Consider the following 19,036-nt stretch of genomic DNA (forward strand, 5'->3'; position numbering starts at 1 on the left):
GGGGTGGGAGTGGTACAGCCTTAAAAAAAGATAAAAATAATGTACATAAAACGGAGTTTAAAAAAATTAACAGGGAAAGAAGAACTGCATCCACCATGTAGTTTAGATGAGGTGAAGAGATATGCAAAGAGAATGATTAAATTCCACTTGAAGTAAAGATGATGGTGAACGTAGCAGCAAAGCCTTGGCACAAAGAAGGGGTACCTAACCCAGTTGATGTGAAAAAAAAAAAAAAAAAACAACCAACCAAAAAACCTGACTGAGTTCAGTACTTTGGAATTCTGAAAGAACAAAAGCATGAAATCCATACATTGACAAAACACTTGACAATTTATTTTTTTTTCACTTCAGGCTGATGTAGTACTTATTTTAAAAATTTAATATAAAGACCCTTCATGTTTTACTACCTATGCAGTACTTGTGTTTCAAGAAAGGAGAAGCACAGCTACTCCATACAGCCACAGGGATCATTTAATCTTACTTTAAGAATACATAAGGCTTTGCTTAGTCTTCCATTTGAAAGCTGTTCTAAAAGCATCAAAGTAAATGGAAAAAGGAGCCAAATACAATACCTAAAAATAGACTAGACCAGTATTTTTTCCAAATAAAAATTACTAGATTTCACAGACTAAAGTGAGATGACCATGGTTATTAATGAAAGGAAAACTATCAAGCTTGGATAAAAGCAGCTATAGCAGTTTCCCCAATAATCAATCATAGAAACTACCTTGTTTTTTTCTTCTAGAATCCTTGGCAGAGAGAAAACGCACTGCAATTAAATGTGACATAGTAATAGGAGACACCATCCATACAAAGGAGTATCAGGTTCTTTTACAGGAAAAATTGGAAGATTAATAGAATAGTAGAAACAAAGGAATTGGGAGAATAGCCAGGACTACGGATTAATAACTAGAATTACCCAAAAGCTGGAAGACTGCCATTGAACCATACCTCAGCAAGGATCGGATCCAGAATTACTGTTGGCAGTTGCAATCACCCGAGTTTGAGAGATGTATCCCAAACTGCCACAAAGAAGTGTGCCTGGCACAATCAGACTACTGGAGAGTCTATCACATTGGCAGAAAACCAAGACAGCTTGGCCTAGCAAGACCAAGGTTGCACTATACTCTGTGCAAAACAAGAGTAATAGAAAAAGTCTGTAGCAACCGTCCAGTAGCAGCAGTAAGGACCAAAAATCCTCCAACTATTTGAGTCTTAATTATATATATTTTTTTTTTTTTTTTTTTTTTAACATGACTGTACAGATAGCATTGCATACAAAAGCTGAGAATAAAGTAATCCTTAAAGTCCACTCCAGCCCTGCCTTGGTTTCTTAACACATGCCGGATGCAACCATCCTACTGTCATCAAAACTTGGACCGGACCCAGGGCATAAATGCTATGGGAAGCCGAGCACAAACTAGGCAAAAGCATGACCAAAGTTCAAAACTCTCATACAGTACTCTTACTTGAAGGTATGTGCTCAGAAATTATCACTCCCTGTCCATAACTTCAGACAGCTCCTATTTAGGAGCTTAACATTGGCATGGACACCAAGAGTACCTGCTTGGCTCAATTCCAGTTCATCCTGATTAAAATAATTCATCCTCAATTATCTGCAACTTCATCATCTTCTACAGTCAAATTGGACTACAACAAAATGACACATCCATGTCTGAAGACTTAACAAACTTCAGGAACAACACAGAATACTGCTTCATAGTTCTACAACGAGCTCAGCAGTACTGCAATTGTGCATCCACAGCTGTGGAGCAAAGGGAACATCTTTGTTTCCTTTACAATTTCAAATGAAGGTATTATTATTACAAGGCACTCTGTTGCCACAGTTGTACCCAAGACATTTGGAAGATTAAAGACATGCAAAGAGGGATGCAAGAAACAAATTTTCTCCTCTGACACAAGATTCTCTTGATGCAGATTCACATTCCTGTGTGACACATGACCTTCCTGGAATTGACTCAAGACTCTGGAATGATCTTTTGCATGAATTAATGATCATTACAAACCTCACTATGTTCCACCTAAATAGTTAGGCATATCTTATTTTCTGCCCAATTTGTGGTTTCCAATACAAGATCCTAGTTGCATGAATATTTCTAGAAAAATATTGCACGTTCCTGCCTCTCTGAAAATAAAGATGACAGAAGAGAGATGCAACGATCACATCGCTTGCTGGGACAAGCAGAGGCATTGCAGTGATAAGGAAAGCATAAGAGCACACATGAAATGGAAGAGAAAAATAGATTCACTAATAGCTGCAGTGAAATTTAATCTTTACCTCAAGAACACAGAGAAGTTCTTCCACATATGCTCGTTCAGTCTCAATGAGTTCATTAATTACATGCCTGTAGACAAAGAATGAAAATTAAGGCAGGCCTATTTACTTATGCAAAGTAATGAGGCAACATTAACTTTGTCTGTGTTTCTACTTCACTTCAGACAACAAAAGAGCCGTTTCCAGGTAATGGAAAATGTGATGTTTCATGGATATTTCAGTCAAGAGTTTATACATCCTTATTGAGAAGCATGTATTTTTAAAACATTTTAAAATGTTTGAAAATGTGTTTAAACAGGAAAAAAGTAAAATCTAGCATTTTAAGTGCTGTAGTAATTGAATTGAAGCACTGAAACATTTCATCATTGTACATACAAAATCTGGTTATGCTCTGTTCACAAGTATTACAGGAGCTGCATAGGATTATCAAATACAAACTTAAATTTGTACCAGTCATTTTAAATTAGAGGCATTTAGGGCACACTTTAAATAGCACAATGCTGCTTGAAGTTTAATTTCCCTAATGGTCCAGCAAACATGCTTCCCCCCAACCCCCTCCCCTTGTGATTTTGTACAATTTAACACATGGTGGTAAGAGTGAAAAGACAGTAAAAGTATCCAGTTTCCAGGCAGAAATGCAAGCTCTGCTATACACATTTCAGGTGGTACTAAGTTATTTTTTGACTATAAGTGATGCTTTTTAGTTTTTGTATAAGAAAGTGATTTTTAGTAACGTTTATCAAAACAGGGACTAAACAGAGTCAAATAAAAAGATGATGTCTTCTGAAGCATGGAGACCAAAACCTCCAATAGATTTACAGGAGGCTTATTACTCAAAACTATGTCACCTCTGAAAAAAATATGTCGTTATCTTGCCATAGTATCACCTTGCTGCAGCAAAGCTAGAGTCTGGTACTATATAAACTATAAATAATGCTGCAGACAGACTGAAATATCTTCCTCTGTGTACAAAGAACAGCCAATGCATTTCAAAAAGCACTGAGGCTAAATTCAGAGAAGCATATTTGACTTATCAAATCCTTAGCCAAACTCAGCCTTGCTGGAACCAAATCAGAGAAAAAACATTTTTTGTTTATCAAAATATACTTACTGCCGTAACACAGCTAGGTTTTCTTCATCATCCATTGTAGATCCTCCTCTGCTTTGATGGAGTTCAGTCATTTCACTCTAAAGAAGGAAACAAACAAACAAAAAAAAAATCATCACAGCATCACAGTAAAACACTTCAAAACACAGAGCTTTGCACTCAGCTCTACTTGAACGCATTTTCACAGGGAAGACCATACTCCATTAAAAACAAAGGCAATTTGCAAGAACACTGCAAAAAAATCCAAGTCAACCTGACGGTCTTTGAACACACAAGAACATTTAGACACAGGGAGTTGTCCATGAAAGGCCAGCTTAGAAAAGACCATGGATCAAGGCCCCTTTCCAAGAAGACAACATCAGAGCATCAGCGTAATCTTGGAGGCAACACTGGCCTTAATCTGTTTTCCAAGCTAAAAATGAAGTACCGTGCTAAGTTTCTGGTAACTTCCTAACTTGACACAGAAGTTCACTCTTACAACTTCTACTGTAATGGCTGAACTAATTACAGCTTGCTGAAAAAAAATGAGAGGTTTGGCTTTCAATCCCACCTTGAACCAACCCTTTTCTCTAACTGTTGTCCCTACTGGTCACGCGGTCCTGCCTTCCTCCTTGCATTGTCTCTTGCTGAACCTTCACTGATTTGATTCAACACTAACCCAGTGGGAAACTACTTGTTTCTGTTGCTGCCGTCAGGTTACTTTCCTTGCCGGAGGCGGGGCAGGAAGACCATCCCCACTTGGGAATGGCAACCCATTAGGTCAGGTGAAGCTGTCTTGGAGCCAACGACAACTACCTCTTCACTTTTGCCAGTTTTAAGAGTAGCCAATTACTACTGGCAAATAATAAATGTTTCCTGTTCATAGATTTTATATTTTGCTGCCCCTAACATTTTTCCTAATATAGGCAGCTATTTACTTTACCTTCCCTCATACTCAGCCTAGCAACAAAGCAGGCTCTATTTAAACCACATGACTGCTTCACCAGAGTTACTTCATGGGGGTAACACCATCACTTTTTCAGTGGAATTGCCTCATTCTTCTTGAAGTTCCTGAATATTCCATTTTATTATGACTCTCTTAAGCAGTATGTGCATGAAAGGCGCAAAGAAAAAGATTACCTTTCCTCTTCTGTAGTTTACCCTCCGAAGCACACTGCTTTCTGAGTTGGATACATATTCTCTTTGAAGACCTAAGCACGTAAACCAGAATCAAACAGCAGTTAGAACTTGAGCAGATCTGACACAGATGTTTGTGCAACCACAAATTACAGCTGAAAGTTTCTTTAAGTCTCTCAGCATAGAGAAAAATTAGTGAAAGGCTACTACAGTTACTTACCTGGTGAGGTACAAGGAGATTTTACAAAGGCTTCAGGTCTTGGTGCAACTGGCTGAACAGGACGTGTCTGCTTAGCTGCCAGTTTCTTAAGACTTATTTGTCTCTTTTGAAACATTTCTTCCATACTTTCTTGCTTCTGGAAAACCTTTTGCACATGCTCCTACCGTTGCCACAGAAATTGAAAAAAAAACAAAACAAAACACAAAACCAAATATCCCTGTCAGAGACCTATCAGCAAGCTACACTGCCATTTACAGCACATTGATTTGAAATTGTGATTGCTTTTATAGCACATATAAAAATACTACCTTAATCTTCACTCTTAACAAGGCATAATTTACAGTCATTTAGTACACTTGAAAATTGGAACATCACTTCATAAAACATTTTGTGTGCTTGCTGTAGAGAAACCAATCTGGTTCAGGTTACAATTTAAGAAAAAAAAAAATCAACCAAAAATAGGGAAGTTTTCTTGACAGTGTCTAATGGTTCTGTTACATGAAGAGATCAACCAAGAGGAAAAGGGACATATTCAAGTTCCAAAAAAAAAAAAAAAAGGCAGTTACAAAGCACAAGTAATACAAATATCAAGGACAGGCATGTTTTTGCTACATAAAAAAAAATAAAATATTTCACATACTTACTCAGGATAATTTTTTTAAAAGTAATCTTACTATCTGAAAAACTGCAGTAGTTATTAAAAGGCTCTGAAGCCCCTGATGCTTATCCAAAGATACAACAGGACTACCACCTCAGGTAGGGAAATGTGTTGGCTTTCTAGTTCCCACGTGTAACTCCTAGTACTGATTATTTAGTTTTATCAATGGCATGCAAGAGAGCAACCCTAAAATTAACAAATGGACACAGATACACATAAAGGTCTTCTGGTACCTTTAGGTCCTCGTTGAGGATGTGTGCATACTCTCTGTAAATTTTATTCAACTCCTTGATTTTATTGCCCGCACCAGTGTCCAGGAATTTCTCAATTTCCTGTAATGCTGATTCTGCACCATCCTGGGACTGACACTTATCTACCGGCTGTGAAGCCAGCAGATAAATTCCTTCATCGCACCACTTCATAGACTAGAAACAGAGAAAAGAACAGGCTCAGAATGCACCGATGTCAGCATCAAACACTAAGACATCTAAACCATTTCATACTTCTACTTGTGATGTATTCATCTATTTCAGGTGAAAACTTCCAGCACACCAAGATATTTTTACCTGCCATTATGACAACTGGTTGACTGAGCTTTTAGCAAATATGATGGGAAATGGAACTGTTCCATATAAAATTTACCTTTTCTAGTAAGTCATGCAGTTCTAGAGATTTGTTAAGAAGATTCCTCCTCCGTTCTGTCTCAGTAGCGAAGACATCACAGAGATGATGAAGTTCACTGCATTTTGGAATAATGGAGTCCACAGCATAATGGTTGCTTTGAATAAAAGCATCACCCTCTGAGGCTAACATTCTGGCTTTTGCTATAGTTTCCTAAGAAAGCAAACATTGATTTAGGTACATCTTTCCTTGGATCAACATCAATGACAAAATTAAAAATCATACCATTTGTTTTTCTGCAGTTAAATACACGTGTTGATATAGAACACATCTTTATTTAACAGCTGCTTTGCTTAATAAATCAAAGTATCTTCCCAGATGCCCAAGAACTTTTATGCCTCCTTCTTTATCTTATCAGAATACTTCAGAAACATTAATGGGTTTAATCATACAGCCTCTGTGAGGGAACAGCTACCAGTCCTTCTATGCTTTAGTTATTCAGCAGTGTGTTTGTGTGCGTACGCATACCATTTGGAGTACAGCAGCAACCTAAACCCAAATCTGAACCCATCTCAGTCTCAAGAGCAATGACCTCACTTATAGAGCTAGATAAGGTTCCCCTTCTACATTGTTTAGAGTGTATGTTTCTGTTGGTCATCTTTTAACATATTGTACATTCAATAGACAGCCTTCTCATTTCTTAGATTTAATGAAATAATAGGAATGGAAGTGGTCCCTTGATCACTAAGTGCAGAACTTGGCTATGTAGACACCTCATGCAATTTTTCCATGAATTGATCACACCAACTTTGTGACTGGTCACTCTGCTCTTTATTGAGGGATGCTGGAGAATTAGGCCACTCCAATGGTTAAAGACTTTATTTCAAATTCCTTCTGCACATTACTTGAGACACTAATTCTGTCCTGTTGTCAGCTTAAGCTCTGCTCATAAGATATACTCAATAACCAAGTACTGTTCCCCTCCACATATGCATTGTCATACTAGAAATTAAGGGGACTTGCAGAGATCTTACACATGATTTTTCTTCAAAGTTGGCAAGATCTTTCAAAATGTGCTCCACATGCGAACAGCTGTTTCCCACATCTGTGAAAGCAGACAGTCTCTCGGACACAATATCCAAAGCTGCTTTGACCTGAAGAGAGACACAGCTATGTATCAATGAGGATGACTCCACATCTCTGGAGACCCATCAGTTAAACTGGTGATAGCTAGTCAGGTAACTCACTTTATGGGGTTACTGGGGCACAGAGACAAATCGCTTTTTTGTCAGTCTACCTTTACCCCCAATTCAAAATGAAAACAAATACAAAGAAAAGGTAGTGAAGTAATCCTGTTTCCTGGTACTGAAAAAAAAGGTGTAGGAAAACTAATGCTCAGGAAACGTTTATGATCTTGCTTTTACCAGATGACAATAATACAAAGTGACTTTAACATGAACAGAAAAACATGAGGGAGAGGTCCTCACCCTAACAACCGGTTGAGAGACAGACATACAGAGAGACACACATACACACACTTTTAAGAGGGTTTCTGAGCATTGCTCCCATGGAGACACAGGGGCCGTGCTCTGAGATCAGCTGCACCAGCGTAAAGTGACTGTAGGTGCCATCAAGCATATGAGTTAAACTAACATGAGATCAGAAACTGGCTGTAAAAATTCTAGTTCAGCCTCCACCCAGTTTCTAACAGTGTGGTTGCAACTTCCCACCCACAGTGTTGGAGACTGTTTTATAAAATTTCAGCCAGAAGGTTTAGGTAAGTCCTGGTTCCATAAAAGGGCCTATTGGCAAGATGAAAGGTTTGCAGCCAGCATATTTTGCTTCTGTGGTAGAGAACGGGTTTCAAAGGAGTTTTTGAAAGCTTATACACTGCTGGGCTCATGGAAAAAAAATCATAAGTCTGCAGAAGAGAAGCTATTATGTCTCTATAGGCAAGTATTCAAAGTAGTAAAGATAGCGGGATGTCAAGTAAGGACACGTACAAGAAATGCTTGGAGAAAGCTTTCAAGAACTCACAAGAGCTGCAAAAAACAAAAGGGCATTTTCTTCTGAATCATATCTATATTACCAAATATTGACCAAGAAGTTCTCACCTCTCTAAAATTCTGTTCAAAATTCCGAAGGAGCAGACACTGCTCAAGTTTTTGCTGATGCTTAATCCAAAACTCATCAAAGGCAGTCTCTGTTTCATGTAATTGAGCCAGAAGCCTTAAAAAAAAAAAAAAAAAAAAAAAAAAGAAAAGAAATACTGTAAGAATGATGGGTACAACCTTCAAGGGACAATACAATCTTCCACAGTAAACAAAAAGCCTCCCCAAAGCAATATTTTCCAGAAAAAATAAACTGGATACAGGAAACTTTTTTTAAGTATTGCACAGAATTGTTTCCTAGAATAACACTGATGTAAACCTAAACCCCAACACAAACATTAAGTTCTGAAAATTGGGCAAGTGTTGATTTGAAGCTAGCCGTTGCACATACTACTTCTCAGCTCCGGCCTGGGGACATGGGGCTGGCAAACACAAATAAAATATGCAAATGTGCATGGACTACGACCCACAGGAACCCAAGCCTTGGGCTATAAGGAAAAAAGAAGGCAAAAGTTCATACTGCTGCGACCAGCCAGCTGCCCTTACATTTCATTCCTTGGAGCAAGGCTCATAATAAACCTGAAGGTCATTGCTCTTCCTCTTCTGATCAGTGTTACTATTTAAACATCACAGGCAAGTGTACAGCAGTACTGCGATGAGAATAATCTTCTTCAATTATAATTTTGGCCAATGCTTTAAGACTTTTACTTTTCAACTTATCTTCCAGTATCACACTTGACAGTATGGTATCCTATGGACTTATCTTAACAGTGTGCTCCGCTGTACTTAGGCTACATCCAGGGAAGGCCATATATCAGAATTTTAATGAGTTTTTGTCTTTAATAGCACAGAAACAAATCCTGAATTTCCAAGTTAAAACCGATTAGAGAAAAGGTGGGGACACACACACAGAGAATTTGTTCCAACTTCCGTCAGATATTGTATCGAGTGGGAACATTTTGGATAAATTAGCAATCTCCACCCCGATTGTCCTTCGGATAGCCGATAGCAACAGTGGCCAAAAAAAGTGACTTCTGCCAAGCTTTGTGATTGGAATAGACAGTTATTTGGAAAGAAAAGTCAGCCTGAGGGTAACAGAAACATGGAATGACGGACAAAAAAAGAATGCAGAATACTGCCTGGGGGAAATGAGCTATGCTTTCATAGCTTTGTGCAAATTTACATCTGTGCTATGGTGATACAGTGTCTTCAAAATTGGCCGTAATTAAAGGAGTGGTGAGTGGGGAGCAAAGGAAAACATCTATTACTTATATGCTCAAAGGAAGCATATAGGAAGTTTATGCATAGATACTTCAAGAGTGGTGTACTCCCTAGTAGCCTTTAAAGGCTACTAATGACACTGATAAGATATCAGCAATGTTAGAAGCTCCTTCAGGCAGGTTTAAAGAAAAAGAAACCTCCCATTTTAATTCAAAAGGACTTAAGAAGGGATATATCACTTCTGTTTTTCCCTCCTGCTTTCCCTACAGCAGTAAAATTTCCTTGGATTGCAAAGCATCGATATTATTTAAAATCGGGAAAAGGTGCTCAACTATATAGTCCTAATCTGACAAAAAGGGAAAAATAGCACACCGTTACTTTGTTGGTTCTGGAACTCAAACAGCATCCCCTATTTCCTTACATCCAGGTGACCCAGTAATGAACAATAGGAGATTACTTTGCTCAGCACAGATCCCACAACAGAGGAGTTGTTTCTGAAAGTACCTTTTATATGTTCACATTGTAACATTTGCTTATTTGTTAAGCATGCACATAGAATTAAGTAAAAGAGAGGGGGAGGGGTCAAAAGAAAAGCAGCATGTTCAGTATTTTGCTCCTCTCACCTTTCTACCGTTGTCTGATTGTCTAGCTGATCTTGATTCAGTTTGTATTCAGGATTCTCAGTAACTGGTTTTGTAATACTTCCAAGGATATCATCTCCCTGTTCTACTGCTAACCTGATATCCTCCTACAAAACAAAACAAAAACCCCACACCCTGTAGTTGTGTGTTGTTGTTTGTTTGTTTTTTTTTTTTAAGCAGACTTCATAAGGCACCAAACTAGAAAACGGATTTTTTTTTAATAGCAATAGAGCAAGCATAGTTTGATTAAAAGCAGTGTTTGACAACAAATATAGACAGCTAAACATCAGCTTTTTCTGCCTTTACCAACTTAAGACCCCACTGTAACTGAGTTGAATTTTCATCATACATTGATTGCCTTCTAGTGTCTCCTTAGGCTACAAATATCTCAAAAGTTTTAGATGTATAGTTTTGAAACTCCCAAATAGTTTTCATTTAAGTTGATTTGAAATAACATTAGTCCATTGTTCAAAATGTCATATATTTTTCATATGCATGCAAATACAATAAAATTTCTTGTTGCAAACAAAACTACAAATTAAACACACCAGTACTTCCAAAGAAATTTCTGTTTCCACATACAAATCATTATACATTTGTACATAAGTAAACTTAGCCTCAAGAAACATCACTGTTGAACGCGAGAAGGACTTTTAACATCAAACCAAACCAAGTTCAATAAGATTTAAATGTTTTCCATTATTATTGTCTGTTAACATCCTCCAGATTTTCTATTAACATTATCAGCTATAAATTAAAAACATGGTTTAACTAGAAGACAGCACCTTTACAAAAATTACATACCTTCATTTTGTCCTTCTTTTCTGTGTGTGTTGCAAGCAGGGAGCTAGTTGATTGCACATCATTTGGTAGTTCTGTTTCAGCCAGCTCAGTCCCAAAGGACTGAAGAATCTGAGCTGTTTGCTTAACCTTTTGGGCAAAACCTTCTATAGCCTTTTAGGAATAAAAACCATTAATGATGTTTCATGCTCATCACATGCATATGTACAAACAGACACATACACACAAAATATAACTCACAAAACAAACCCGAGCAGATGAATTACGAGACTGAAAAATGGTCAAAGTATAATTTTGCAAGCAACAGATACCGTCACCATTAATTCCTTAATTGTATGTTTTTCCTAGGCTCGTATCAGGTATATCTTCCTCATCTTTTTATAATCTGGAGTTACTCTACAACTTGAGCTTTTTCTTTCTCGTAGCAAAAGCAATAAACCTCAACACAATAATACACTGTAGTTCCTTTGCTCCAAGTGTTCAGAAAACCACTCCCAAATTATTACTCATATTTTTTTCTCTAAGATGACTAAGTACCGTTGGGAACATCTTCTCACTCCCAGCAAGTCAACTTGCATCATTTGGAATCTGTCTTATAAATGACAGGGTATAAACCAGAAGGGTTTGTTAAGCTGAGAAGTTAAAACAAAAACTTAAGACTTACAGTGCGACGGGACAGCCATCTGTTATGGCAGTAATCCAGGGTGCCACCAAGATCTTCTGTTAATTGTGTTTTATCAATATAACCCTGCAGTTCTGATACAGAGCCCAGCATTATGATCTGCAGCAGCAATAAAAAAAAGTAAATGCAAACAGTGGTGAGAAGTCCCTTATTAAGGATTCTAAGCCCTATCCTTCAGCATCTGATAGAGAAACTTCAGTTTAATACAGAAGCAAGTGATGGAACTATTTCCTTTGGGTACAGAATAAACAAACTTAGTTGTTTCAGTTGAAGATGATGTAAAAGCGTGATGCATGGGCACCACGCTTAACAGTGCATATTAAAATAAAGCTTATGAATTATACAACATAAATGTCTGCATCAAGGTTTTTTATCAAGATAAACCACATATGGTTTATCAATATATTTTCTAAGAGGAACCTTTAAGTCAAGATTTAAAAACTACCTTTAAGCATGTTTTTTTTTATTGGGTTTGGGGTGGGGTTTTTTTGGTTTTATTTGGTCCTTGCTGGCTAGATTAAGTACTTTAACAGATCCCTGATAATAAAGTGAAAACAAAGGATTACTTACAGGTACTTTCATTTTAAACTCATCTTTGTTGAACTTGAAAGCAATGTCTGAGAGAGCTCGATGAAAAAATCCTGTTGGGCGCAGAACGAGGACTAGTTGCAGGTTTCCTGGGAAAGATGCCTGCAAAACAAGTTTAGTCCACTATTTTCTGTGTCTCAGCTCCAGAAAAATATTTCTGAACAAGCAGAAGCTCCTGTTAAAACCACAAACTGTATCAAAGGCCTCCCATATTAGGGCGACCAATTATAAACCTAGCAAGACTTTCACAGAGAGCTTCATTCAAAGAGACATTTACTCATCTTTGGGAACAGGATCTATTCTCCTGGAAACGAATTTTTCAGGACTGGCTTGTACTGCTCTTCAGCTAAGATTACATCCTAGCCAGTGAGGCTAACGAATAAACAGTGGTGGCTCAGTACTTTTTCAACAGCAGTACTTACGTGGTTACCTTATCTTCTGTTGAATAGAGGGCGCCAAGAGAAACCTCCATTATTGTCTGAACACCTAACAACACATTTCTAGTTTGTGCATATATTACCTTGCCAGTTGCCTACACAAACAGTTGCCACTGAGACTGAATTTCTTGGGCAGTAGCTTAGAAATAAACTTTAATTTTGCAGAGGAAAATAAAAATCAAACTCAATAATTCTCAGCTGCTTTTTTTTCTCATCATCTTCCAACTAGTAGTCTGATGGATCTTTCCCAGTTCTACAAGTGATAGTGGGACAACAGAAGAGAGAAGGAAAGCAAAGAAATAGCAATACATTACTAAAAATCAACCTCAGCTGAGGCAGAGGTTTGCATATTTGGCATTTAGCCATTCTTGAAGTCATGTAAGTCTTCTCCCCTATTCAGTATTTCCACTGTAGTGAGGCAGCGAAGTTCACTAAAGAAATTATCATTATAACGATTAAGTATGCAATTTTCTTTGTTATACTGTTGGAAATTATGTCACATTTCTAGCAAATTGAATTACCACAAAAAAAAGCCAACCAAACCCCAAACACTGACTGAAGGAGCTGTTATGTTATGCTATGCTCTGTTTCCACACCTTGTGGAACTATTAATATCTGGAAGGTTGGAGAGTGGTTTAATACTTGTTTTAAGGTTTCCAAGGGCTCCAGGTATTTAGCATTGGAAATGACATACTTTTTAAAAGAGAAAAGCAGCTAAAATCTTCTCTGGAAGACTTCATGGATTCATTGTGGTTCCCCAGATATTCAGCGTACAACTGAGAACTCCGATTGATTGAGGAACCTTAAAAGACTTGAGCTTCACAATCTGTCTCCACTTCAGTGACATCCAAATTTTCTAGAAAGCATGGTGGTTCAGTCCTAAAGGGTCTGCCCCAGGGCTGGGAACAGAATCCAGGTAATTCTGAGTGCCCACACTAGGCTCCTCATCCTTGCACTGTAAACAATTTTTCTATGTGTATTAAAAGGAGTAAACGCAGAGTTATGAAACAGAGGAAAAAACTTTTTACAGAAAAGTCAGAAGAAAAAGTAAAGAAAAAATTATTTTTAACCATCTTTTCTCGAAGTATTCAGCCACAAATTTATTTAAGAGTATTACTTAACTCATAGAAATAAATATTGCAAGAATAGACAAAAGATTTTTTGAAATTAAATCTCCTGAATAATATTTTTAGAATGACAGCTATGTAATGTATTTATTTAGACATGCATCAATTTATTTTGTGCCTGTAGCAGCAGTGTGTGGTCTCTGACAGAGCTGTCAAAGGTAAAAATTATCTTCCTAAACGTGAAGTTTGTTTAATGGCAATGCCAATGGTTCAGACGAAAAAGCATCCAGAAGAAATATCTTTTAGATAACACACTTTGAAAAAAATAATGAGTCTTCATGTGAGATATCCACCCCAGTACATGACATCCAGACACACTGTCTTTGACAGGGCATATGTGTTACCCATTTAGCCTTACCCAGAATACAGGGAAATGCCTGTCCTGTTAGCTTCAAGTTGAGTAGATACATTAGAAACACACAATAGCATGAAATGATGAAGCATGAAAGACACTGAATGGTTAAAGTAAATTTTGTTACATGTATAAGTAATAAGTCTCTTCATTCTAACTATAAATTCTCAGGTTTACACTTTGTGACTACAGTCTAGATTTTTACTCCAGAGTTTTAGAGAAAACACCCTGAGAGGGATCTCTGTGATCCTGGTGGACAACAAGCTAAACACGAGTCAGCAGTGTGCCACTGCAACAACCAAGGCAAATTGGATCCCAGGCTACATCCGCTGGGACCTGACTAGCAGAGATAGAGATGTGACCATCCCACTCTACTCAGCACTTGTCCAGCTACACCTGGAGTACTGTGTCCTGTTTTGGTGCCCACAATTCAAGAAAAATGCGGGCAGACTGGAGGGGGTCCAAAGGAGGGCCACAAAGATGATCAGTGGGCTGGAGAACCTGCCCTATGAGGACAGGCTGAAGGAGTTACATACATCTCTTCTCCAAGGAGAAAAGAAGGCTCAGGGGGGACCTCATCACAGTATTCCAGCTGCCACTTACAAGGGTGGCTACAAAGAGGACAGGGTTCTCTCTTCACAAGCAGCCATGTAGAGAAGACAAGGGGCAATGGGTAGAAGTTGCACCAGAAGAGGTTTCATTTCAATATAAGAAAGAAATTATTTTACAGTGGGAACAATCTCCCCAGGGCTGAGGTTGGGTGCTTATTGCTGAAGGTTTTCAAGATGCAAAGGGTGCTAGATAGTCTCACCAAGTCTCCCTTTACCCATGAAAGGTTGGGCCAGATGGTCTTTTGAGGTCCTTCCCAACCCTCCCAGGGAGATGATTGTCCCACTCTACGCTGCACTGATGTGGCCCCACTTCGAGCACTGTGTGCAGTTTTGGGTACCTCCATATAAGAAGGACATCAAACTATTAAGTGTCCAGAGGAGGGCAATCAAGATGGTGAAAGGCCTCAAGGGCAAGATTTATGAGGTCTGGCTGAGGTCACTTGGTTTGTTCAGCTTGGAGAAGAGAAGGCTGAGGAGTGACCTCATCACAGTCTACAACTTTGCCAAGAGGGGCAGCTGAGAAGGAAATGCTGATCTCCTCTCTGCTGACCAGCAATAGGACACAAAGAAATGGAATGAAGCTGCGTCAGGGGAAGTTCAGATTGTACTTTAGGAAAAGACTCTTCACAGAGAGGGTGGGGGGGGGGGTCACTGGAACAGGCTCCCCAGGGAAGTGGTGATGGCATCAAACCTGTCAGAGTTCAAGGAGCATCTGGATGATGCTCTTAGCTATATGGTTTAGTTTTAGGTAGTCCTGCAAGAAGCAGGGAGCTGGACTCGATGGTTCTTATGGGTCCCTTCCAACTCAAGATATTCTATGATTCTATGAACCCAGGCTGTTATTCTATGATATTTAGACTATTACTGAAGCAAACAGTAATAGCCAAATGCAATGCAATAGGAAATTTCCATAAACTGTATCTCTTATGAGAAACAGAGTTTAATTGCATGACCAAATTAAGTAGGGTCTCTCATTATTGTTCAGTTCAAAGAGAGCTAGAGAAAACACGTTACAGTGTTTCTGCATCTCAGTGTGTCTACCCAGAACCATGCTGTTGAAATCACTAGTCTTGTTCCATCTAGACTAATTCCAATTCAAGACTTGCCAGAAGTTTTCTCAGCCTCTCAGCTCAAACTCTAGATTATCCTGTCTATAACACTGTTCTTGTCTCCACTAAACTGTGTCCTATGCTTCTCCATTTTTTCTGTTGGTCATCCCAGCTCCCCAAAAACCCACAAAAAAAACCCATCTCAAAAAATGATGCTGCCTCTACTTGTCATGGCTAGGAGTCAAATCTGCAAATTGACGTTTGTGAAACAACAACAACAAAAAAGGATTGCTACAGTAAACAATGCTGGACCAGTGCCAGCTATTCCAGTTTCTCTGAGTTTATATCTTCACTGCCCAAATATTAGTATTTTCTAATTTTTTTTCTTTCTAAAGCCCTGGTGACTTGCAGAGACAATGATATGATGCAAGTGACACTCCTTAGATGCTTCTGAACTTTATCAACCAGTCAACTTCACTCTGAACAAGAGAGAACAACAAAAACATATTTCTGTTCCAGTCCATCAGCATATTTGTTTGAAGCCATTATATGCTAAGCAGGCAGAGCAAACAATGACTTCTCAACAATGCTGTGCCAAAATAAATATTCCTGTATGCTTAGTAGCATCATAAAATAAAGTGCCTTCAAGGACTGTTTTAGTGAAGTCACTGAACATCATTGTGACTTGAAGAAGAGTTTGTGTGTTTGAACTGTTTTTTCCAGAAGTGTCTTTCTTTATTAGATTAAGTAATATTGACTGCTCCCTCAACATCTTGTCTCAAATATTGCACTTCACCTCATTTAATACCTATGCAAAAGAGACCAGCAGGGGAAAAAAAAACACTGTCGTATTTCTGGCATCCTCTAAGAAAAATTAGGGTAGCCCCTATTCTGTTGCAGCCCATCCCATATATTTCTTCATCTCACTTGCATCAGCACTGACACTTATTTGATGCTTCATGACACTCCTGGGATTAGTTTTCTATCCACTTTTCTCCTTCACTTCCCTATCCAGTCAGGCCAGTGCTGATTCCAAAGATACAGAAAGAGATGTAGACGCACATGTAGTTATCAGCTTTGAAATAAATCTGACCAAACCAGGAATTTATATACAGCACAGCCCTTAAATCAAAGCTTTCCAATACACTGAGATCTTTGCTGCCCTGTGAGTACCCCAAACTTGGAACAGGGAAGAACTTTCGCTGGCTGGACAAAACAGGAGCTACCTTAAATCCTCTGATAAATCAGTTAATAAATATTCAGGAACAGGTTGACCTGCCTGCTTTCAGGCCTCCACTTCTCAGGGATGCGGAGCTTTCCACTGCATGCTCCAGGCTTCTGGAAAGAGGGAATCTTAGAGAGACTGAACCCAGGTGGGTTTTGGGGAAAATGTAAAATTAAGCTAGTTGCATATAATCTTAATTATCACTTTCCTTCACAGAATATTAATGACAGAGAGGCACCAGTATTGACTCTAAAGTTAGGCAGCTGCTAATAGGGGGAGGTAAGGATAGGCAGGCCATCTCATGAATGAAGATAACGTGATGCTGAATGGCTGGTAGGGAACACAAAAGCTGAGCAAGAAAACAACCCCTGCCTGATGCTCAGTAAGGGATACCTTACTTGCAGGGAAGGAACAATAGCATTTTCCCAAAGACAGGTACTGAGATTCTTCCTGTCTTTGTTTTCCACTGTGTAACGTGGTCTTGCTATGTTGGTGCCAGCAGGGAGTTATTTAAGTCACACAACAATTTTATCTGCCCCAGACAAGCAGAGCAGCAATGCCACACGCTCCCGCCTGACAGCAATTGTAAACATATGTGCTATAGGCTATTAGGCAGATAGCATTTTCAAAGGAGGACTAAGTCTCATTAAATCACATACTTTACAACAGTCACAATATTCACTGAGACAGGATGCAGTGCTGCCAGGCTGCCGCTCCCCGAAGAGGCAGCACAGGAGCAGAGCGATGGCTGGGGTCTACAACCAGAAGCCAGTCACTACAGATTTCAGCAGTGAATACCCAAAGGTGAGCTTTTGGAAAGAAAACCAGTACTTTTGAGTTTTCATATCTCCCATTTCCTCCTAGGGCTTATTTAGTGTACAAAGGAATTATGTAGATAGATATCTATACCTTTTAGACCGAGATGCATTTAAAATACAGTTGCAGCCTGCCGTTCAATCCCACAGAGCAATTCACTCAGCTGCTCTGGTGCTCAGAGGTCTTTTATACTCCTACACAGCAAAGGAAAGCTCTTCTGATAAACAGTGAACCTACAATCCCTTTTCTTCTGCTTCCCAAGTAAACAGCCAGCTTTGAGAAATATCTGAACCATGCAAGCCATCAAAGAGCTAACGCTTAGCTCAGTTTTAGTAGTTCTGTCTTAAAATACTTGGAACAACGCTATTTTTCATTTTGTGAAGAGCTTCAATATAACCACATTACCAAACTCTGTGATGGTGTTTTCCCTTCTGCAGTTACTAGTATGCCGTAAGCCACAGGGCACTTCTTTCCAAAATACCTTGGTATATAAAGGAGCTAATAACCACTTTTTTTTTTTTTTGCAAGACTGTTTATTCCTGGCTAGAATTAAGTCTCTTACACAGGCTTCTTGTCAAGAAAGAATCTTGAATCAAATCAATTCATAAAAGGAGTAGTTTGAAAAACATTGAGCTGTTTTGCATTAGATCTGGGTTTAATGCTTGTGATGTTATGATCCTGTTTTCAGAATTTAAGTGATTCGCTTCTCTCTTTTCATGTATTAAAAAAACATGTAATAAAAAGGAAAAATGTCTGACACTGCAAAAGTGCCTGCACACGTAATAGTCTCAAAACATCCAAAGCAATAAGACAAAACCGTACAGTATCTCAAAATAACCTTTTCAGCTTATCATTTACTGAAATAATTCATAATCATAGCTACAAAATCAATACAAATATGGTTCATCATACTGTCAAAAGTTCTTGGTCTTGTTTTGAATCCAAGCAAAAATGAGAAACGTGACTACAGGCTGAAAAAAGAACAGTTTTTTCAAACTTAATTCATACAAATTGTTAACTGTCACTACAGTTTTCAGGACATGATGCAAAGAGCTAGCTAGAAACTGGGCTAGCAGGAAATGCCTTTCCACAACATAAAACAGTGCCTTTCATGGAGCATCAGTTACTAAACGCATCTTTTCTCCATCAACAACTCACTACGAAACTCAACATCTCTCTACAAACAAGGTCAGAGAACTCAAGGTCGGATTACTGTAGTTCACTGTTTCTCACCTTGGAAGTAAAACCAATGATAAGACTCCAGATGGCACAAAAACGGGACTGCCTGGCTCCTGTAAGGTTTAGGCTGGTATTAGCACTCCAGTCTCTCCATTGGCTTTTGGTCTTCTCCTGCTA

At 38.6% G+C, this 19,036-nt stretch overlaps 1 protein-coding gene across 2 annotated transcripts in view; it reads right to left on the bottom strand.

The window, feature by feature from the left end:
• The window catches only part of MCF2L (MCF.2 cell line derived transforming sequence like), a 60,759-nt gene that overhangs the window by 17,606 nt on the left and 24,117 nt on the right, over window positions 1–19,036 (bottom strand). For both annotated transcript variants that reach the window (XM_082498810.1, XM_082498809.1), the window contains exons 3-14: window positions 12,046–12,165; window positions 11,458–11,574; window positions 10,797–10,946; window positions 9,975–10,099; window positions 8,134–8,248; window positions 7,054–7,173; window positions 6,041–6,232; window positions 5,632–5,823; window positions 4,741–4,900; window positions 4,524–4,594; window positions 3,408–3,484; window positions 2,300–2,366 (exon numbers count right to left, since the gene is read on the bottom strand). In XM_082498810.1, coding sequence (XP_082354936.1) covers window positions 2,300–2,366; window positions 3,408–3,484; window positions 4,524–4,594; window positions 4,741–4,900; window positions 5,632–5,823; window positions 6,041–6,232; window positions 7,054–7,173; window positions 8,134–8,248; window positions 9,975–10,099; window positions 10,797–10,946; window positions 11,458–11,574; window positions 12,046–12,165 — 1,506 coding nt within the window. The remainder of the gene's footprint in view (window positions 1–2,299; window positions 2,367–3,407; window positions 3,485–4,523; window positions 4,595–4,740; window positions 4,901–5,631; window positions 5,824–6,040; window positions 6,233–7,053; window positions 7,174–8,133; window positions 8,249–9,974; window positions 10,100–10,796; window positions 10,947–11,457; window positions 11,575–12,045; window positions 12,166–19,036) is intronic.

This window comes from Vanellus vanellus (assembly GCF_965231255.1).
Source record: "Vanellus vanellus genome assembly, chromosome: 1".
In the NCBI taxonomy this organism is placed as follows: Eukaryota; Metazoa; Chordata; class Aves; order Charadriiformes; family Charadriidae; genus Vanellus; species Vanellus vanellus.